This window comes from Rhagoletis pomonella, unplaced genomic scaffold (assembly GCF_013731165.1).
Source record: "Rhagoletis pomonella isolate Grant_MI unplaced genomic scaffold, Rhpom_1.0 Rhpom_scaffold_00011, whole genome shotgun sequence".
NCBI classification, from domain to species: domain Eukaryota; kingdom Metazoa; phylum Arthropoda; class Insecta; order Diptera; family Tephritidae; genus Rhagoletis; species Rhagoletis pomonella.
The window spans coordinates 3,726,621-3,749,713 of NW_023458565.1; the positions used below are offsets into that span (position 1 = coordinate 3,726,621).

At 34.8% G+C, this 23,093-nt stretch overlaps 1 protein-coding gene across 1 annotated transcript in view; it reads left to right on the top strand.

The window, feature by feature from the left end:
* Nucleotides 1-21,229, top strand: part of LOC118747292 (integral membrane protein GPR155-like) — a 346,226-nt gene extending 324,997 nt beyond the window's left edge. The window contains exons 2-13 of the mRNA XM_036481295.1: nucleotides 13,660-13,949; nucleotides 14,017-14,156; nucleotides 14,225-14,553; nucleotides 14,622-14,787; nucleotides 14,846-15,277; nucleotides 15,347-15,500; nucleotides 15,830-15,922; nucleotides 15,996-16,359; nucleotides 16,430-16,637; nucleotides 16,706-16,881; nucleotides 16,956-17,081; nucleotides 20,091-21,229. Of these exons, the coding sequence (XP_036337188.1) occupies nucleotides 13,660-13,949; nucleotides 14,017-14,156; nucleotides 14,225-14,553; nucleotides 14,622-14,787; nucleotides 14,846-15,277; nucleotides 15,347-15,500; nucleotides 15,830-15,922; nucleotides 15,996-16,359; nucleotides 16,430-16,637; nucleotides 16,706-16,881; nucleotides 16,956-17,081; nucleotides 20,091-20,292 (2,680 nt within the window). The 3' untranslated portion in view covers nucleotides 20,293-21,229. The remainder of the gene's footprint in view (nucleotides 1-13,659; nucleotides 13,950-14,016; nucleotides 14,157-14,224; nucleotides 14,554-14,621; nucleotides 14,788-14,845; nucleotides 15,278-15,346; nucleotides 15,501-15,829; nucleotides 15,923-15,995; nucleotides 16,360-16,429; nucleotides 16,638-16,705; nucleotides 16,882-16,955; nucleotides 17,082-20,090) is intronic.
* Nucleotides 21,230-23,093: the final 1,864 nt, after the last annotated feature.

Below are 23,093 nucleotides of genomic sequence, written 5' to 3' on the forward strand. Positions count from 1 at the left end.
GGAGTGGCACAAATTCAAAGGCTTTTACTTTCGCTACTCAAAGAAGAGCTTCGAGAAGGGCTATTGTAGGAGGCCTTTTGAAGAAGTTCTTTTCCAGCTGTTTTTAGTTCACAAAATCGATACTTATTTAAGGAATTTAAATATTTAAGGTTCAGATCCAACATGTTTTATTGAGACTTAAAAAAATTCAAATTCTTTCCGACTAAATACCTCTGTGTAGGGCTGCACATCAAGTGTGCATCAAGTTCATGACGTATTTTAAAAATTAATAAGTCCACTTACTATTGCTTTTACTTCTCTACTATTCTGAGTCATTTACGTATGTAAATGTTTGTATTAGATTACTACAGGCCGCGTTACAAGATTACCGCATTGTATTACGACTGCGGGTGCGAACAATTGAGTAAACTTTTATAAGTATGTAAATTTATGCGAGTAACAGCGATAAGGCGGGTAATAGTAATACAGGTAATTAGGCAAGCGTGCAACTGGCGAACTAGTAAGCATTGCAGAAGATAACGATTTTCATAAAGTTATCGAATTGAAAAAAAATTCTGATATAAATTTATTGCATTTATGTAGAAGCGTAGCGTTCCAAAGCTTATAAATGCAAAAAATACTTTTTGAAGGTGTTGTTTTGGGAAATTTTTTTTTTGTAGTCAAAAGCTTGGTACAATACAGCAATCTTGTATTGAAAAATTTCAACAAATTATTTTTCGTGATTGGGATACGATTTGCACCAAATTTCGGCAAATTTTTAATAGTGTGACACACTGCCTTTAAACTTGTATTAAACTTGTATTGTATACGGATGTTGGTAAAGAGTGAACTATAAAAAACTAACACCAAAATTAAATAAAAACAAAAATATTATTTTAATACTTGTCAAAATTTGCTGCGACTATAATTTTTTCGACTACTGTACATAAGTTGACCATGAGTATTCGGCCGTGCTATGATAGTAGCACAATGCCACTAATATTTGACTTACAAACAAAATACGAGCAGGAATTTCAAAATTTCAACTCTGTGTGAAATATTTAATTTGTATCAATATTTTTATTTTAATCAATCTATGTTGAAATAAAAGTGAAAATAAAAAATATATATTTTGTGATCGAGTGCGATATGTACATTTGACAGTGCGCCTGTAAAAGTTTATCTATTCAAGCGTCCAAATTTATATTTAACCTTTGCAATTCGTAAAATTTATTGTAATTATATTATTTAATAACTTCACTTTTTATAAATTTATGCAATAATATCTTTAATACCTTTAACCTTTCAATGGCCTTAATTTGCTTTACTCTGTTTACCTTTCGATATTCACACAATGAACTAATACAGAGTTAATTACATACATACGTACATAGGTAATCGTATAGCATTGCATTGCATTTGATTGCGATATTAGTAAATAACTGTATTTTGTGAAAGTTTGCTACTTTTCAGTGATTCAGTGCCGTAATGAAAAGCTACGTAATACAACGCATATACATACAACTTAATCTTAGGCGATTTAGTTTTCAGGTTCGTCGTCTCCCTTAATACCACTCCATACAACCATTCTGCAATTTTTGGATTAATTACCATAAATAATGAAATTTTTGAATAACCGAATTTATTGAATACTTATCGTTTTTCAACTTTTAATAAACTGCATGATAAGCAAGAGTGTTCTTCCCGATTTCGAACATTTTCGATAACACGCTATGATATATTAAAGTAATTGGACCAGGCTTGGTGGAAATCGATAAAGCGGTTATCGATACACACCGATGTAGTCGTAAGTGGGTGGTGCCACGCCCATTTTCCAAAAATCTATAATCCTGTTTCTTGTTAAGAGATTATTATAAGTTAGACTAAATTGGCGTCTTTAGTTATTGAAATATCGGAGTTTTCGTATTTCTGTAATGTGCCGTTATATGGTAAGAGGGCGTAATTTTAGTCCGATTTCAAAAGTTGTCAACATATTGCTTTTGGTTTTTTGGTTAATAATTGTACCGAGTTTGATAGTAATTGATAAACCGATTACCGAGATATTTGTACATATCTAGGCGTAGGTGGGCGGTGCTGCATCCATTTTCCAAAATTTTTTCTTGATATCATTTTCTGCTAAGAGGCCATTGCATACATTGATTTTGAGTGAATTAGTTTAAGTAGTTACTAATTTAGCGCAGTTTTCGTATATCTGTAAATTTCCTAATTTCATAACTGTCTTATTTTATGCCAAATTTTACTTGACATTCAACTTTCAACAATTTAGATCCAGTATTTGCCGAAATGTCGTAGTTTCTTCATTTTTCGAAAATACCGTTATATGGGGGTGGGCGTGGTTATTGCCCGATTTCGCCCATTTTCAATATCAACCTACCTTGAATAAAGGGCAAGCTACTTACCGAATTTTGTTAACATATCTCAATTTTTTCTCGAGTTATCGTGTACACTGTACACGGACAGGCGGACGGACAGACATGGTTTAATCGATTTCTATTTTTATTCTGAGCATTTATGTATACATTCGTCTATATCTATCTCGAATCGTTTTTGGTGTTGCACAAGTGCGCTCAGGCATAAAAACTTAGAGCCATCATCGAATATCTCTTCTTGCCTTCCGAGGTTGGAGGCGTGGACTTTGTAAAGACAAAATGAGATTTTTCTTATTTTGCTAGGAGTTTAAGCTGGACGAAATATTGGCAAAACACGAAAGTAGAAATTGATGTATTTTGGAACGAATTCCCGTCATCCCTTGTCAAATTTGGTTTGGAGACAAACCGGTTTCGGCGTTGCCAGGTCTATGCTATTATAAAGCTGATGCGCAATTTAAACGAACCTATTCTTCTGTAACTTTTCAAATTAAACTTTGCCACTCCTTCTACCTTATTTTTAAACACAGCTTAACACAGCTGCGCCATGAGTTATTTTCAAATGCATCAAGGAAATATTCGAACTGTTTTAATACTTTCGACGCCTCTTAAGGCATTTGCATTCGTTCTTGCAAATACATATTTGGTAACAAACTGTTTGAATTACATACTTACATACCAGGTGTGAAACCCGCTTTCAATTGAAATTGAGTTAGTATTCACAAGTGTTTTTGAGAAACACATCTTAATGCAATACTTGACTACTCACTTATAATAAAAAGACAAAATCTAATAACACAAATATTATTGTGATTTCGTTTCTTCCAAAAAATATTGCCCTTCCCCGATGCCCTTTATAAAGGCATGTTTATGCCTTCTTGCTCTTGTCTAGCTCACGCATTTCATAATATTGTCGTTTTAAAAAAACCATCTGATTTTCAGGGCAACTATCTCCCTTGGCAAAGCTTCACATTTCACATTTTAAGAAACGAGCACATCATTTTCTCACCCTTTGCCTTTAATTTCGAATCGAACACGAGAAGAGAAAGGGGCAATCAAAAGGCGGCATTTTTTCGTAGAAACGAAATCACCATTACACTTTTCGGTTTAAAGAAATAAGCCCTAAATTCAATAGCGCAGTGGCAGTGGCAGTGACAGTTTTCAAAATCAGCTGTTATTACTACTATTGGCAGTCAATGCCGCAACAAACACAATACGACGTTGTCAGTGACTGCTTTTTTTGGCATTCCCTTTTGTTTGTTTACATTTTTGTTGTTGCCTTTCAGGCTCCAGTGACATCAACATAAGTTGGCTGCGTTTCATTTATGTCAAACTCAACACGCGAAGTTTGCTGCGATGAAGGCAGTGGCAGTGAATTTGGAATTTGGGCTAAACTGCTAGCTGTCGCTGTATTGAGAGTCGCTTCATTGGACACCACTCTTTCTAAAAAAAAAAACAGCTGATTTCGAAAAACTGCCGCTGCCACTGCCACTGTGTTCATGTATTTTGGGTTATAATGTTTTGTCATCATTCTTTGAATCGTTTTCTGAATAATCAAAAAAAGTGTGTTATGCTCTTTCCGCTTGAGATCAACTAAATGTAAATGAGTAAATATTTTTATCAGCGCGCCGGCAAACAATCGCTGTACTTACAATACGATATTAGTCATTCTTGTTTAAATTTTTTTTAAGCTTATTTGTTCCATGTCTGCCGGTTAAATTAAACTCGAGACTTTTCGATTATTGGCAGACGTTCAGCTTTGTTTAACTCTGACAAAAATACTTAACAAAGAATGAAGAAGAAGGTGTTGATTAAATAAAAACAGCAATCTACATAAAATCAATGTACATATGAGCCAGTATCAAAACTTGAACCTTTATTTGCGAGTTTTTAAGCAATATCGTTATGCATATGCAATTAGTTTAGTTTAGCTTCGATTTTCCTCCGGCAACTTCTACACAAACGAATTTTAATCGGTGCGGCGATTTTCCAGGCAATTTTGGAGGCGTTTAGTTGAATCAAAAGTTCGCTTCTGGATTACTTTGGTGAATTACCCCGTTTACACGACTCATTCCTAATTCGATTTGACAATTCATTGTGTTTTTCCTTCATTTCCTCCCTTTCTTTGTTTTGATTTTTTCTATTCTCTCTTGCTCTGGCAGCTGAGATCGATAAATTTCCGATTAAAATCAGAGATGGCTGCGATTTGTTCGTATTTCGCCATACAACATGATGAGAGCGAACCACTTTACTTGGTTTTTGTTGTGATATAAAATATGTCGATTTTTAGGAAAAAAATCGAAAACAATTTATTAGGAAAAATATGGTCAGTATTGTATTGTATGTGATCAGTTATGTGACTTACTGCATGTGTATGTTATTTACGAGGGATGTTTCCAAAGTTCTGGGAATGAAGCTATAATTATTTTTATTTTTCTAATTTTCGTCAATATTACAATGTAGTTTTTCAACATAATCTCCATTTACTGAATAGTTAAACTTTCAAATCGAACAGGGTTTTTTCAAATCTGTAAACAGATGATAATCACTAGGTGGAAGATCCGGGGGGAATAAGGTGGGTGCGGAACCAGTTCCCATCGTAAATCGTTCAAAACATCTTGGGCTTTTCTTGCGGTGTGTGGTCTTGCATTATCCTGTTGCAATAACGGATACTGATTTTTGATAAGTTAGTGTTAGAATGATATGAGTACCGAGCACAGAATATCGATACTTTTCATAAGTACTGAGTAGTATCGAGGACTCGATACTTTTTGACAAGTACTGAGTAAGTATCGAGAATACCAAAAAGTATCGACGTGTTAAAATCTTTTTAATTTCGTTTGACTCGATAACTTCACCACATTTGTTTCTCGTTTCCTACATTTCCACTTCATTTTCAAAGTAAAAAGATTTATAAATATATACGCGTCAAACATTTATGTATAAAATATTTGCTTTTAAAAACTTTAAATACGATTTTTGCTATAAACATTTATTTTACGCTTGTAGAAGTAAACTTATTGCAAGTTTACATGTTTGTATAAATAACAGTTGCGAATGTTTAAAATGTACATACAACGTTAGTTCATTAAATCACGAAAATAAAGCAAAGGTATTATTAGTGCACCGGTTGGCGATTATTCGTTTTTTTTTGGCGTACTTGTAGTAGGCGTGACAAAAAACGGCCGTATTAGCTGCAACACGTGACTCACGTTACTTTCTTTGCCTTTTTAGTACATCCATATTTATATGTGCTTATGTAAGTATGTGTGTCTACTAGGGCGGAGTAATTTGTTCGGAGCAAAATTTTCGAAGAAAGCGTATAGCAAGTTCAAATTCTACGATTTATTCTAATGATGTTTGGCCCCCGTAATTTTCAAAAGAAAAAGCAGTAGATTCTCAGCAAACAATTTTTTGTTGCCGGCAGTAAGAAAACGTCCCTCCCTCAGCAATAAATTTATTGCCGGTAATATCTCCATCGTATCGATTTCTTATTACCAGTCGCTCTAAAACGTCCGGCGAAGGCAACTCGTCTGGGCGTGCCGTTTTCTTATTACCTGAATGAGTCGTTTTCATATCGCTTTATTATTGCTACAGGCGATATTTGTAATAATTTTTTTCTTTTCAATACTTCATAAATTTTTTTTTATATAAAACTGGAACTTAAAAACGAAATTAATTATTTCTCTCGCTATGGCGCTTCCTATTTTTTCACTCCTACCTTTGGCGTTAATTCGATGCTTTTGTAGAATTTTGTTGACGCAAGATTCATCAGTTTGGGAGTAATAATAATAACATAAAATGACTTGAAAGATATTATGTTGCCGATCTCTCACCATGGCAATAAATCGGCAAGTCGCCAATATGTTGCCATTGGCGATTGTTGCGTATTTCTTATGTTTTGCATGGTGGGTTGTATGAAGAAAACACAAAATTTTGTAAATTGAAAATTCATTTCGTACAGAAAAATTAAAATACACTGATTTTTCTTTTAAAACGTAAGTTTCGGTATAGAGTTTTTGCTTAAAATCGACCGTAGAATTCGAATATGCGTAATTATATTACTCCGCCCTAATGTCTACACATACATATGTATTTGTGTTTAATTTTTACTTCACATATTTTATTTTTAAAATATCTTATGTTTTTTTCTCTGTGCTTCGCCAAATTACAACCCATAAATAACGGCGATGTGTGTGGAAATGGGTGGAGTTTAAAAAGTAGGTGTGTTTTCTGCCGGCAAAATGTGCGTGAACACAAATACGTTTAATTTCATTTCACGTTGCTGCTTCCGATATTTGTGTGCATTTTGTTGTATCTAATAAATGAAAAAAAAAACAAAAAAAATATTTTAATGTCACTTATTTCGCTAATTTTTTCACTTAACTCATTCTACTCAGTCGACGTCTTGTTTCCGTGCATACGAATAAATAACTAATTACGATTTGCATTTAGATTGAAAGTATGTTAAAGAGTTGTTTAAGTGTGAAAAGGTGAAAAATATTGGCAAACGTTAAGAGATTGATTACTATGGGTCGCCGGAAGTTTGCAAAATGTTGTAATTACCGTGTAAATAGTGTAGTACCATGACGAACGGCGAATAATCTTGCACAATGCATAGTGGACTGTTGATAAACATGTTGAAAATTTAAACAAAACATACATAGATATTTACTACACACATTTTTGTGAAAGTGAAATTTCTTACGGAACTTCGGGCACGCTTGCGTTAAATGTTTAACACCGAAACTGGCCGAAACAGGACTCAAACTTTCGCACCAAAAAACCGAGACAGTTCTAATAGCTGCATAAACGCCATAGAAGTGGCGGCTATAAACGTTGGTCAACAAGAAATTACCTCAAAGGCGGCCTTAAAATACCTAGGCATAATATTTGATATATGAGGCTTACCTGCAAAACGCACATTCATTACGCGGTCGAAAAAGCCGAAAAGGTGGCTGCTCTCCCTCCGCCAAGTAATACCTTACGGTAGTTCAATGGTGGGAGGGAAATTGAGCAGGGGTGAGTTTTTAGTGTGGTGAGCCGAAAGGCAAGTCCTTTTCGACTTTCAATGCTTTGTGCCACCTCTACAAAAAATATATATACAGTACATAAATTAAAATAACAAATCAATATAGAGCATCAACACTACACAGAGAAAATGATACAGGTAAAACGCAAGTTTTTAAAAGAAATTGTAAAATAAAAGTTTTTGAAATAATTTTACTTCATACAAAATAAAAAATACAGTATTTAAAACAAAACATTCGCAAAACAAAAACGATCGTTCCAATATATTCACTTTTTTACTGAGGAGAACAGACGAAATTAAAGAAATAACGGAAAAATTGCGTATTTTCAAAACTAAAATGAAACATTTGAGGATTTTCTCCCAACGAATTGTAGTGCGACACAATTTTCAACAAGTAAAATAAAACTATACATAGTATATATATATTTAGTTATTATATATTAGTTTATTTTCAGTGAATTAAGTATAAAAAATATTTAAAACTAAAATGTCAATTAAGTATAAAAAATATATAAAACTAAAATGTTTTGCATTAGAATTTAAAAAGCTACCTAGCTATAATGCAAAACATTTCATATGTTTGCATCATTTGTCGAAAAAATTGTGTTGATATAAATCAGTTACTTCAATCTTCAAAAAAGGTGATGAAGTATATACAAACAATACCGCCATCCTAACCACCTAACTACATGGAAGGGACATTGGTGATATGGTGGACTTCTTCAACCGAAAAAAGCTTTGGTAGGAATAATTTACAAAAATAAATTCGCATGAGTTATTAAATAATAATTTAAAACTTTCTTGCTTTAAATTACAGGGTTTGACCAACGTGAAGAAAAACTAGCAGCGTTGAAGTAAGGCGGGAACATCTGTATGTACGTATGTATTTATGTATGTTTGTAAAACATCTCTATTTTGTTTATTAAATTTTGTAACCTATTTATAAGTACATATGTATATCAATATATTTTTGACAATGTATGTATATACCAAATGACTTGTTGTGATTTAATAAAAATAAAATTTTAATATATTTAAAAATGCATATTTTTAAAATGGAGAAAAAACATTTTAGGATTTAATTTCAACATGCGCATATTCAATTATCAAACGATCGTTTTTAAAAACGATTTGAAAATTTGCGTGCCAAAAACAAAAACATGGATTTTGGAAATTTAATTGAAAATTTTCGTTCTCAAAATTTAAATAAACATTGTAGGTGCAAAACCTGGGTCAAAACGTTTTTAAAAGTAAAACGTTCCATACAAATTTGAAAACGAAAATTTCTCTGTGTACTGATCTGCACTTTTTGTTCTTTATATTCGATCTTCAAAGACTTTCTTAAGTTTCCTCAATGCATTACGACAACAAATTGCTCATGCGTCATACACATAGACGCGTCGTGTACGAGTCTCGTTGTTCTGCTTAATTCAATAGCCGGTTTGGTGGCTGCATGGCGTGCATATGATCAGAAATCGCTGCACACAGCTGCAGTCTGTTTACATGTTACTCATGTGACACCAAACGAAGAGAGTGTCGCGTGATAGTGGTTTAACGGCTCAGACGCTCAAATTGTTGTAACCGTCAATTACTTTTCATGTAGTCAGTGAGGCCAGAAAAATTGTTTCTCAGTCATGATAAATCTTCAAAAAACCGTAAAAAGCTTACTGAATATAAAAAAAAAATTTAGTTTCTCTAGAAATATCTTCGTTGAAGATTTTTTAACAAAAAAAAATCAGTTTTTTATACTAAAGTTGTATTTGTTATACAAAACCTTTTAAATGATCATTTGTATAAAAAACACCACTTAAGGTATTCATTCTCGCTATTGGATGATGATGATGTTTCTATAAAGTTAATTACAGAAAATTTAATTTGTTAATTTAAATTTAGAAACCAAAATTACTTACCATTTTGTTTTAACAAATCGCGATCCATACTTTTCATCTTTTGTGAAAATTCCTAAAGCCGAGTGTGAGCTGCACAAAGCCGAGTTTGAGCGCGAATTTTGACAGGCAAAATCAATTCAAAAACATATTCATAAAAATCGAAATTAATATCTACCTATCGTGCAAGGTATATTGATGACAAAACGAAAAGTTGGTTGCCAACCATCCCAAAAAATAAATCTTCAAGCGGTGGCAGATATTTTCACTGCGAAGATTTATTGTATGAAGATTAATTTTTTGTAATTATCTTCGTGTGAAGATTTTTCTTGATTATTTATGAAAAATATCTTAATTTTGAAGATAAATCGGCACTTCTGGCAACACTGGATGTAGTATGTTAATGGTTTAACAATTCTCGATTGGTCAACTTCCTTCATAGCTGTACCAAGGGCATTGATAAGGGCACGAAATCAATTGGTGCAGTTCTGGTGGTACTATTAATGGGCATTAAAAGAAGGTTCTTAAACAATACTTTGCCTATATACTAAGTGTTATCCCTTGCGATATTAGTGTAAGGTTGCCACTTATTCTCGATTCTAAAAAATTTAACTAAAAACTCACAATATGGATATCAAATGAAAAATATTTTTTATAATTTTTATAATATTTAATATAATTTTTGTTAATCTCCATAATATGGTAGCAACAATCGCCTGGTGTGAACGGCCTTTCAAATTACCGTTGTATGTATAGGTACACTGTACTTATTCGCTCAAGATATGCAATATTCATCCCAGCGTATTTCTAAATAGGGTTGCCACCTAATTTGTAATGTAAAAAAAACTTACTTTGTAAGGTAGCAAAAGCAGGGTACGAAAATAAACTGTACAAAACAATTCCCATTTCCTCATCGATCATCATATCATTTGTGGTTTTGTACAGTTTTGTAAATAGTCAGAAACAAATTGTAAGATTCACTGTCATTTTCCCCAACGAGAAACGTTTGCTTTTCGTTTGTGACAATTGTACCATAGGGTACGTTTTATATGTATGCAAACGTTTCAATTACGTGAAAAATAATTTTTTCTGTAAATTTTCATATCCAATTCAATTAAAAAACATTTTTATTTTTTTTATTCATTGCAGCCATTCGTTTTGTATTTGTTTATTGCATATATGTACATACATAAAAATATTTTCCCTGCACGATTCATTTCGTTTGTTGTTTCGTCTGTAACTACTAAACTACTGTTGTGTACTATCGCCAAAGTGAACTCAGCCGTTTTGTTTCGTATTGTACCGAACTGTTAAAGTAATAAACGAAACGAAATAGTAACGTACAATATAGTTTATTTTCGTACACTGAGCAAAAGTCTATTTTTTAAATTTATTTTCAAAATATTACTTTTTAAGCTACCCAAACGATCAGTATTTGAAACCCAAACCTTGAATCTTTCAAAAGCACATACACCTCGAGCAAAGCTCGACCAACCTGGTACTACTATTTATGAGATAATATACTGAAATTGAAGATGTTAGCCTTTCGAGTGAAAGAAATTTGAAGAAATTTCTTAAGAAAATAATGTACGTAATAAGGTAACCGTACTTTTCACTTCTTACATGTCACCACATAATTGACGAGTTTTAATACAATTTTAGGGGATTCACAACAAGTAAGCGTCGTAATGCCTCAAAGTCGTAAACTTTTTAATGTAAAATGGCAAGTAAAATATTTGTTGAGGATTCGCGGGCCTATTATATTTCCCGTTATTACTACAACGTTTTGCCTTTATTTTGCATTAAAATACAGTATCGGCCATATCAATAGCACCCCCATTTCAAAGCGATATTGTTTGTCACTCATGTTTATTTATATTTAAAATTTTTTAATTAGAATTCAGTTCATTCCCTAACACAGTCCACATCATGGTGGAATAATACAAGGTGTTGGATATTGACAGCGTTCTCGCTCTAATCCGCCATCTTGACTCCCTTAGCAAAATCGATGTTTCCCTCTTGAAAAAACTACATTTTACCGCCTTAAAAAAAGTACTAAACTAAAACTAAAAGTAGGGAATGAGCCTATTCTAAAACTGATTTGCAATCACTGAACAATTATTTGACATTTAATTTATTCTTATTCGTTGACAACGGAAAATTAAATAACAAATTTTAAACTTTAATTCTACAAAAAACGTGGGCTTTGTGTATTCTCCAAAGGATTTACAGCGAGATGGGCGCTGTTTTCAGGCACTCACTGAGGGAAGCTTGAATTACTGCTGCGTGAGGCAAAATACGCCTATAATAATTTACAATACCGAGGAAGCGGCGCGAGTCAACAACTGTTTGAGGCTTTGGATAACTTTTTCCTCAGGAGGCTGGTAACAATGCTGGCTCACAGAATAGCCTAAGTAGACTACTTCACTTCCACCGATATGGAATTTGTTTATGTTGATTTTTAAGCGAAAGTCTCCTGCAGTGCGCCAGCCACCGGACTCTTTGGGCATCATGTGGATGGGACTTGTCCATTGATTGCGTGTTATGACACCATGATGCAGCAACAGATTAAAATCTTCTTTTGCGGCGTTTAACTTCTCACCAGTGAGTTTGCGTGGGCGCTCGTGGACTGGGGGACCATTGGTGACAATGTGGTGTACGGTTGTTTCACTATCGACATTTGGTGCAGCATCACGTAGTGTGATCTCTATGTAATCCTTCAACAGGTTAGCTTAGAATGCGTCTGACTTGCTTTTGGACAAATTCGACGTAGGGTGCACAATTGTCGCGATGCTGTCAATTTGTATAAATTTATACCAAACTCGGTGCACTTAATTATCTTGGCATAGAAAAGCAATACGTTTAAAATACGAAAACTCCGACGTTTCAGTAATTGTGGACCCTAATTTACTCCAAGTTAATACTTACAACATGCATTTAACAATAAATAAGACTGTTATATTACTGTAATTATTACAAAAATGTAGTTTTATTACATTTTCTTACTTTTACTGTGATACATATTTGAATTATCTAATTCCCTAAATTAAAGTGGAATCTGATTTTTTTAACCGGTGACCACCCTGGGAGGTTGCTAAAAATAAAGCGTTTTCAAAACCATTTCCGATGCCCATATTGCAGCAATGAATTTAATCTTCCAACCTAGATACGAACACGTAAGTATGCGTCCTCCTACAATCGGACCACGGCAACATGGAGTCTATCGATGTCAAACGTTAAGTTTCTTGTTTCTTGTTTGTTTGTAACTATTTATATGCAAAATTTGATATGAAAAATAGTACCAAATTTCGTACTACTTCGCAAAGCGGGCTTTTTTTCTTCCCGTTTCTCTCGTGCTTCCATATTACAACCTTTTGTAAGGGAGCCGTCGACATGAGCTGTCACTACGTACAACACCTTGTATAATTCCACCATGAGTCCACATAATCTCAATTTTGAAACTTTGTAGAAAACTACAAACTATATTCAACGAATTGTCAATCCAAATTTCAAACTATGTGTTACAGTTTTCTTCCATATAAATATGTGTTTGTTGGTTAATCATATTCCAGTTGAAGCTTGAATTTTGACTGACGTGAAGGAGGGAGTTGCCTGTCGTGTGAACAAATTGGTATTATGACAGCAAACGTATCGTAAATTATTTGAAGTCACTGTAGATTTGAATTGAATTTTTGAGATACAATAAAAATCAGTGAATAATGGGTTTTACAAAAATTAACTATATTAACTACCACTACCTCATAGCAACTACAAGCTATTGCAATTTTGAGGCTGCCACTGCGTTTTGTATTTTGGGCTAAAGAAATTCCAAATAATCGGCAAAGAATCGGCGAAAAAGGCCGATGCCGATGCTTAATTTTGTGCCGATACTAGCCGATGCCGATGCCGATTAATCGGTCGGACTCTACACTGTAGACATAACTTCAAATATTTCCGTCGGCATTTTGTTCTTCTTTGTAAGGAATTTGATGACAGCTCTCTACGCCAATTTCGCACAATGCGCGGAAGACTAACACATGTTGATGATTACGGCCCAATTTCGGAAAACGCAATGATGTTGATGACATTCGGTATTTATTCGACTAAGGCTAATAGCAATTAGTGACGCGCAGGACAAGACATTAGGCTCAAAACTTTTCTGCCTCCCCTCGTATGAATAGCATTGTAGGTGACAAAAATGGTGCTAACTATATTTGAAATCTGGCCTTTGTAAAGACTTAAATTTGAACTTCTACATAGGCATCTTTTCTTAAAGTATATACTTTCATATGTAAATTCAGTACGCTATATCATCTATTTATTGAAATAGAAATTTTAGTTTTACATTAACGTTTGTCTCATCTTTTTTCCACAGTTATATCGCTGGTCGCTTCAAAATAATCTCAAATTCCGAAACCAAGGGCCTTGGCACATTTGTGGGCACATTCGCGTTGCCATCACTGATCTTTCTCTCGCTGATCGAGCTTAATTGGAGTACAGTGAATTGGACCTTTCTGCTGGCGATGACGATTTCCAAGACTATCGTCTTCGTTGCTGTACTAGTAATTTCACTACTCATTACGCGTCCACTCAATTACGCGCGTGCCGGTTTGCTCAGTATTTTCTGTACGCAAAGTAATGATTTCGCGATAGGCTATCCAATTGGTATGTACTGCTATATTTACATATTTTATTATATAAGTCAACGAACACTTTCTTTTGTTGCTTGCAGTGATGGCCTTATACCAAGATGTGCATCCGGAATATGCTTCGTATTTGTATTTGATGGCGCCCATCTCATTGGCGCTGCTTAATCCCATCGGCTTGGTGTTTATGGAAGTCTCCAAAATTATTAAAACCAAAGCTGAGGCGGTATGTCACTTGTGATTTTACAAATTTCTATGTACTTACTTATGTAGTCTAATTTGAAACACTTTCAGGTTCAAGAGGCAACCATCTGTCCGGACAATTGTCCTGCTGAACAGCTATCAAAGCGGAATCGCTGTCTGGGTGAAAAGCCGTTGCTTGTCTTGCATACGCTTAAGTCGTTATTTTTCAATCCTATGCTGCTAATGACGGTACTCGGTGTTGGCGGCGCTTTTGTCTTTCCAAATGGTTTGCCCGAAGTAGTTGCGAGCACGCTGCGTGTCTTCGGTCAGTCATTCTCGGCCACAGCGCTCTTTTTGCTGGGCTTAAAGATTGTTGGCCAAGGTGGTTCGCTGCGCGGCTCAGGCTTTCTGCTACCCGGTATATTGATACTGGTTAAAATGTAAGTTAGCGTAGTGTTGCATACATTTAGGCGACCAACTTAAACGGTTTTGAAATTTAATTGCTCAGATTGGTGCTGCCGCTAGTGTGCCGGCAGACAGTGAACATCATGCAGGCGGGCACAGATTTCAACGATACAACAGAATTGAGCACTTTTGGCTTTTTGTATGGCACTTTTCCAGCAGCGCCGGGCGCATTCGTGATTGCCACACAATACAATGTTGAAGTGGAGTTGGTAAGTAAAAGGAATGTTGTTTCGTTGTTCCGCTAATTTATTTACACACCTATTTCAGGTTGCTACGGCCATGGTGCTTTGCACATTCATCTCAGCGCCGCTAATGTTCATCTCGGCTAAAATGATCTCACTGACAAATTTAAATCCTGTAGATTATATACATGAGTTGGATGTATTCTCGTTCGACATAAGCGTAGCTGGTGTTGCTGCATGCGGTTGGGTTTTACTATTGCTCGTGGTGACCAAACGTTTCAGACGCATGCCGCAACGTATAACATTTTGCTTGGTGCTTTCACAGTTTATGTGCTGTTTGGCGGTGATCATTTGGGCCAAGTTGGCACATGTTGAAAAATGGGTGATATACTTGCAGTTTTTCCTCTTTAACATGGGCACATTTAGTAGCCGTTTGTGGACAGCCATATTGGCGATAGCATTGCTCTTCCTGCAGTGTCGTAGTTTATGTTTTGTGCTTAAATTGTGGCCTTACATGGTGAGTTCGGAAAATTGAAGGATAAATTGTAATTTTAATTGATATAAATTTTTGTTATTTCTCAAACAGATTGCCTTCGCATGGGGTGTGCCTGCTATAATCTCAGCGCTGCTCATTGCATTGGACAGCCAAATAACATCGCAGGATAGTCACAACCCTAGTTTTCAATATGGCACAGCGCAGGCAGCCGTTACCGTTTTTATGCTTGTAATGTGTTTCTTTGGTAAGCAAGAACTGCCAAAACATAGCGCAGATTTTAGTATATATTTTAGTGATGAGAAAACTGCTTTTGACAAGTTACGACAGGCTCTAAAAGGCACTTACGTCATTCAGCGGCCACCATATTGCCCTTGGCAGTTAACAGTGCTTGTTAGGTCACTGACCACCTGCTGCGGCTTTCGGCTGGCTGCTGAAATCAACAAACGTTTAGTGTTTTGTAGACTCTTACAGTGATGTGCTTAAAGTTTTCAATCTGATTTAAATGTGGCAACAGTAGATCTTTAATATAGCCTTAATTACTAAATAAAACCATATTATACGATTTCTCTACAGTGACTGTCGGCTGTTTAGTTATGCATCAACGTTACAAGAAGCGCTATGAGAAGTATCTTACGTATACGCGCGAGCTATCCAATCCTGACTCAGGTAAAGAACACTTTTTATGTTTACATGTATATTAATTTTTACTTTGATATACTAACAGTTGCCACCATTTTAGAACCAGGTGACTTACAATCGACCATTTCAACTGCAAATTTGCTTACGAATACTGATAGTGCGCGTCTCTCCAATGGCAGCGTGCCAACACAAAGACGCCGTTACGCATCTTATTCATCTTCTGATGACGACGATATTATTTCCACGGCAGATAATGGCGCGAGCACTATTGTTGCCGGCTGCGGTGAAGGCAGTGGAACTTGTTGCTCCACTACGACCAGTCCCAAAACTACAACTGTAGTTGTAGACATCGAAGATTTGCTTGTGCGTCGGCAAGCTGCCGCAAAATCAGCTGCAGAAGATGCGGAACGTCAAAGAAGTGCCGATGCGACAACAACTCCATCAACAGATCAGTTCGAAGACGAGTAAGTTTGGGATTATGGCTTAAATTACCGTTACATATTCAAATAATTGTGTATTTTTTCTGTCCTCTAGAAATCTTGGCATCCGCTCTGGTATATGCAATCCGGGTTTCAACTGTGGCGTCAGTACTTCACGACAAAGTTGTCAAACGATTATCGACCGCTATCAAGACCAGACACGGCAGGGCCTAGAACCGTTGGAGTACGCCAGCGATGCCGATGAGTATCAAACTTTGAAGCATACTGTACTGCTGATCATGTTGCTTTGCTCAATGTTTGTGGTAAGCGAATTAAAATAAACGACTCTAGATAAATGTGAGTAGGTATAAACAAAACTCTGTGATTTCAGAGCTTGGCGGTCTCCATCTGGACTCTAGTTATGGATGGTATGTCCGGAATTTATCTGGAATTGAGTTTCCTGGACTCTTTCTTAAATTTCGGTCAGAGCTTAGTCGTTTTGGCTGTTTTTATCACTGATACTAGTGAACTGCTGACACCGCTAGTGAAAATCTGGCGCAAGTTGTGGTGCGTAAAATGAGTTTTTCAAGTTTAAGAATATATTAAAATATATCTAATCTCTTTCAATATAATCTGCGTAGGTATGGAGCAAATGTATTATCGCTGCCTCACTGGTCGAGTCTCAGTCCGGAAACCAAGCATATTTGTGAACAGTTCCGGAACCATCACTTGGAAAATTGCAAGAAGGATATTGCCAAGGATCGAAGGTGTGTTTGAACTATTTATTTTCTGTTGTTTGTTTTCAAAGTCTGCATGGGGAAACATGTAATTAATTAAGTTTAGTCTCCATTTGCAGATTTTAGCTTAATAACGTAGGAGACATAATCACAAAACAATTAGGTGACAAACAAAAGCATAAAAAGTGTCTCATAAAATCTAATGGGGATGTGGTGCTCACGAAATTGCATACACCAGAAGGCAGTGATTTACAGATTTTGAAACTCTTTCGATTACTACAGCGTATGTAAAATATCAAAACCAAAAATGCTTACAAATCTATAAGTAAAATTCTAGCTCATGATCGCTAAGAAAACGCTTCTCATAGAAAATCTGTCACCACAAGTGATAGAACATATTTGTTTTCATTGATTTATTTTATCTGAACCAAAAAAATCGGCTTTGTTTTACGCAAATGTGGTGAGCATTTAACCATTAAATTTGTATGTAGATTATCATTTTCCAAATTATGCTCTATTTGTCAGTTCGTCACTCGCATTTTATTCACACGATTTTAAAAAACTTTTAACTTAAAGAGAAGTTTGTATTAATATAAAATGTATTCTCTTTATATATCAGCTAATCACTTATGTATTTTCGAAAGGTACGTAACCGCTTATTGCTTTTTTATTGCAAGTTTGCTTAAAACTTCAATTTTTTCAAATAATTTGCTGATATGTATTTCACAGCGTTAAATCAGTTGAAATTAGTCAGAAATATTTAAATTGTGGCGTCTGAAATTTACTTCAGTATTAGGAAAAATACGCTTTTAAAATTGTTTGGGATCAACCGTATATCTGTATACGGATAAAATCCGGATATCCTCTTAATATACGTTCATTTGTTTATTTGGATATTGTAAACAGTATTTGAACGGATTAGTTAAAATGGTCTCAAACTATATCGAGTTGCAAAATAAACAATAGAACACTTCCTTTTGAATAAATAATTGTTATTTTATAGGTCATTTAAAAATTCGAAAATCCGGATAACAAAATGGGCGGATATTCGAATATCGGGATATCCGGATATTCGGATTTTTTTAATCAGATATTGTATATCCGGATTATCCAGATAGTCGAAAAATCTGTATTGAACTCCCAGTCCTCATTTGGACCGTACTTAGTCGAATATAATTCTAAATTTATAAAACATGATATTCCGCCTCGGGACAGGGAGAAATAAATCGCTTAAGCGCGAATCCACTTTCCGACATTTACTCCGAATAGGGAATACATGAGTTCCATACTAAGCTTACAAAAAATGTTTGCGGATGATATTTTATGATGATTAATATATATGATTTTTTAAACATTGTGGAATATTGGTAACTTATGTAGTTTACTCCTCTTATCGTTGAATATTTTGCTTCAAACCCGCCTATCTAAAGGCCAGCATGCGGTTTCCAAGATAAACAAAAATAAGTAAATTTTAAGCAAAAAACAAGACCGACTTCAATTCCCATATAAACGTTTTAGATTACCGCTATGGGGAACCACCTTTGGTTTAAAAAATTACTTATAGAAATTAACCCGGTTAACGTGGTCCAAGGCTATGCGGTAACATACAAAAAACAAAAAAAAAATATTCCGACGAATTAATAACCTTCTTTTTTGAAGTCGGTTAAAAAATCTAACAAATTTCAAAACCTTTTTTCTTTCCAAATTTCCTTAACCAGTACGCTGCCCTCAAGAAATTTCTACTTCCGGAGCTCGAAAATAAGCATACACCGAAAAAACCATTTCGGTATATCTCAAATGCTTATCGCATTGGACATTTTTGTGCGAGCCTATGTCAAAGCATCAAAAAAAGAATTGAGTTCCAAACAATTATTGAGGCGTTGATTCGACCAAGAATGAACTTTTAGTTTTAAAGCATTAATGCAAGGCATCAGTCTCTTTTATTTCCAAATTTTGATTTATGTATGTACATTAGACTGCATCACCAAAAAAAGTTGCGGTTTTTCCGCCGGGATTACAAAATTTTTTATATTTTAAGACGTCCACCAAAATATTTCGGAAAACTATTAAGATTTAAGCGAGCTGGACCGATTTGAAAATACCTCCAAAAATGAAGTTTTTTATGAATGAAGATAGTTTCTTAAAGAACTTTTTGAAAAAAATCCCCTCAGATGACAAATTAGATTAAGCTTAAAAAATCTGCATAAAAATATTTAAAAATCTTTTCAACGGAATCGTAAGAATGAGATTTTTGATGCTGTTTTTTTACTTTTTTCAAAGATTGGTTTACGAAAAACTTGAATAACTGGGCCAAAAATGTTCTGATTTAAACTTATGGGATCTCAGTAGAAAGGTATTTTCACACTGTTTTTATTTCTGGCCAAAAAAACGTCATTCGTGTCCCATCTTGTTTTTTCGAATACCAACACATCTTAATTAAATTTTGAATGAGGTTCCTTCATCCTACCTTTCTCTTCCATCCTTGGAATGAGTTTATTAGCAAAGAAATAAAAAAGGTGAGAAAATACCTTTCCAATGACACCTCCTAAGTCTAAATCGGAAGAGTTTAGGTTCAGTTATTCAAGTTTTTCCTATACCAATCTTTGAAAAAAGTTAAAAAACAGCATCAAAAATCTCATCATTACGATTCCGTTCAAAATTTTTTTTTAATTTTTTTTTAATATTTTTATGCAAATATTTTAAGCTTAAACCGTTTTGTCATTTGAGGGGATTTTTTCAAAAAAAATCTTTAAGAAACTATTTTTATTCATAAAAAACTCCATTTTTGGAGGTATTTTCAAATCGGTCCAGCTCACTTAAATCTTAATATTTTTCCGAAATATTTTGGTGGACGTCTTAAAATATAATATATTTTACAATTCCGATGGAAAAATAGTACCGATTTTTTTTATATGAGGAGTGATGCAGTCTAATGTACATACAGGGAGCGTCAAAAATAATACTCATAAATCCGGTTTTCATCTATTGTAACTCCTATCCTGAGTATTTATACATATTTCATTTCTATTTCATCTTCAGGTGGCGTATCAAAGTCTATCGCAAAGTATTCTACGGCACCGAATTTGTGGATTGGCTTATGGAGGTGGGTCTTTCTAAAGACCGTCTGGAGGCTGTGCACTACGCTAGACACCTAGTGGATGGACGTGTTTTGCGTCATATAAACAATGTATATCATTTTGAAGACAAGCAGCTATTATATAATTTCTGTGCACGTATATAAAATGTTTTAGTCGCATATTACGGTAATAAAGAAAGCTTAAATACCTACTATAAGTAGATGCACACATATGTATGTGTATATATATATTAATGTACATATGTATATGCAAGAAAGTTTTAAGGAATTGCTACTGCGATTATAGTTTTAAATTTTTAAGCGTTTAAAATTTCAGAGGACATGGTGCTGTGATGCGTGTCAAATATTTGTATAAGTTCATTTAACCTCTTCTTATTCGACCATGTATAATTTAATTTGTTAAGTTAGTCGCGTAGGCAGCCATGTACGTGATTAATTTTATATGAAGATATATGTATTTTCAATTTACGTAAATTACGTTAGCTTTTGAATGAATTGATATATTATTGTAAAATATTAAGGTTTATTCTAAACTATGTACTATTAAGTATGAAGAATATGCAATAACTAGTCGATCTAGTGTTCAATTGCCGCTTTATGTAAACATAACTACATATATACTTCATATATATATATATAGCGTAAGCACACACGTCACAAAGATTTATTAGCTTTCAATTAGTTTTATTCTAATTGTTCAACTGTTAAGTATTTTGTTTTACATTTCATTGTGCAATCATTTGCTTATTCTTATATTATTAGAAATTATGCCAAATATCGATTGTAAATTAGGGAATTATGTACAGAAGTACTTTAGCGCTTAAGGAATGCGATGCATATTTAAGGAGGAAAGAAAGTAAAATTTTAATATGTAGGTATATGTAGAAATAAATTGTTTAGGATAAGTTGATACCGTCGATTGTGATTGCGCTTTTAAGCATTGTTTTGTATATCTGTTTCGGCACAATTTAATTGATCAGCAGGTGTGAAAAACGAAAGCATTTTATAAAACATTCAAATCATAATAGAAATCAATAATAAATTTTGCTATGGTCACAAAGAGGCTGATAGATCAAATGCGCAAAACGTGTTTTTATTTGATGCGGCATTTAGAAATTGTTGCAGCGACATTTTCAATTGAAATGTTACGACTTATTGAACATTTTGTATGCATAGGTGTAGCCGCGAATATGGGTATGGCTTTTGTCAATCTCATTTTCAATTAAATTGCTTAGTTTATTCATTATCTACGCATATACATATATAAGTAAGTATATTGCAAATAAAACTTGTTTTCCCAATGGCAAATTTAATGGCATTTGTCGTCGAATAAGTGAAAATACATTGTCAAATGGTTAAAATAAGCAATTGTTTTGTACCAATAGGTGTTTCTCAAATCTTCAACGTTGTTTATCTACTTAACCTCAAATTGGGGCACAGCAAAAAGGTTTTTTTTTTGCCTGTAAAAATTGAAAGGCTGAAATTTCACACATGCCTCAAATTTCTTCGAAATTGTATCAGCTCCTGTATTTTACCATTATCTGATGAGCTGTAAAATATTTCTGTGCTATGTATTCATACCTTATTTAAATAGTAATGTTAATAGTAACATTTGTTATTTTTGCACTTTAACACTTCAAATTCATCGAAAACTATCCAGTGCTGATAGTTTTTCACGTTTTAGTCTAGTCGAGTCGAAATTTTAGGCAATACCGTATAATTTTCGATACGACTTGACTCTCGAAAAACGACTCTCACAAGAAACGACATTCGCAAAAGTAAATTGGGGTAAAAAAGTTAGCTGGGATCAGCCGGAGTAAACTACCTCACCGAGGTCATCAACTTGTCGCTCACCACACCTGGGGGGTGGAAATTAGTAGGTAGGGTGGTTTCACTACTGAAACCCGGTGAAACTTAGCAACCTATGTAGATGGATATATTTCATTTCTACAGTAATGAAAACAGTTGATGCACTGTTATCCCTGTTACTCACACATAATGGGACCAACCGTACTTCTTTGCGATATTTTGTACTTCAAGTCCTGTAGTTCTCCGATCTATTGAACGATCGTCACATGGCCTGGGCGATAAATTCGTTGAAACCATTAAAGTCGCCGGGGAACGATTGCATCATAACTGCGCAGCTGCAAAGGGCTCTGAAGGTGTCGTGCAATTGGTTGGATCATATTTATGCGAACTGCGTGAGGACCGGGTACATCCCCAAGGCTTGGAGGTTAGTCAGTGTTGCGTTCATTCTGAAGGCCGGAAAATGCTCTCACACTTCCCCTAGGCCTATCGCTCTCTCTTCGTTTTTACTAAAAGCGTTGGAGATATTGATACACCTGTAAATAAGAAACGCCATTTGTCCTGACTGTCTTTCCTGAGCTCAATATCGCCCTGCACATATTGGTAAAGTGGTCAGAGGAAGTTTTCACGCAAAAAGATTATGCGTAGGGGCCTTCGTAGATATCGAGGGCGCCTTCAACAATTTCACTCCAGATGCAATAGTCAAGTATATTCATAATCTGGGGTTGAAACTAACCTAATATGTAATAATATTACTTCGTGACAAAACTATCGCGGCATAGTGGGGGAGCGCATGCAATTAGCGCAGAATTAATAGCAGCGCTCCACGAGTGGAAGATCAACATATCTCGGCAGCAGGTCCAAACTTCAGGATTTGGTTGAAGAACTGCCTATCTCAGAATTTAATTGTAGATCGCTCTATATCAGCAAATGGTCCAAAAACGCCATATCTCAGCTGCCGATATATTAAATTTAGATTGAGGGCGTTCTTGTACTATGTGCTGAGTTAGGGCGTTCTGAAAGAAAAAAAATGAGGTAGGCCGTTCTTCAACCAAGAGTACCCTTGAAAAATTTGCTGAGATAGGGCGTTTCCAAATCGGCTGTCCAGTTAGGTCGATCTTTCACTCAGCCATTAATCG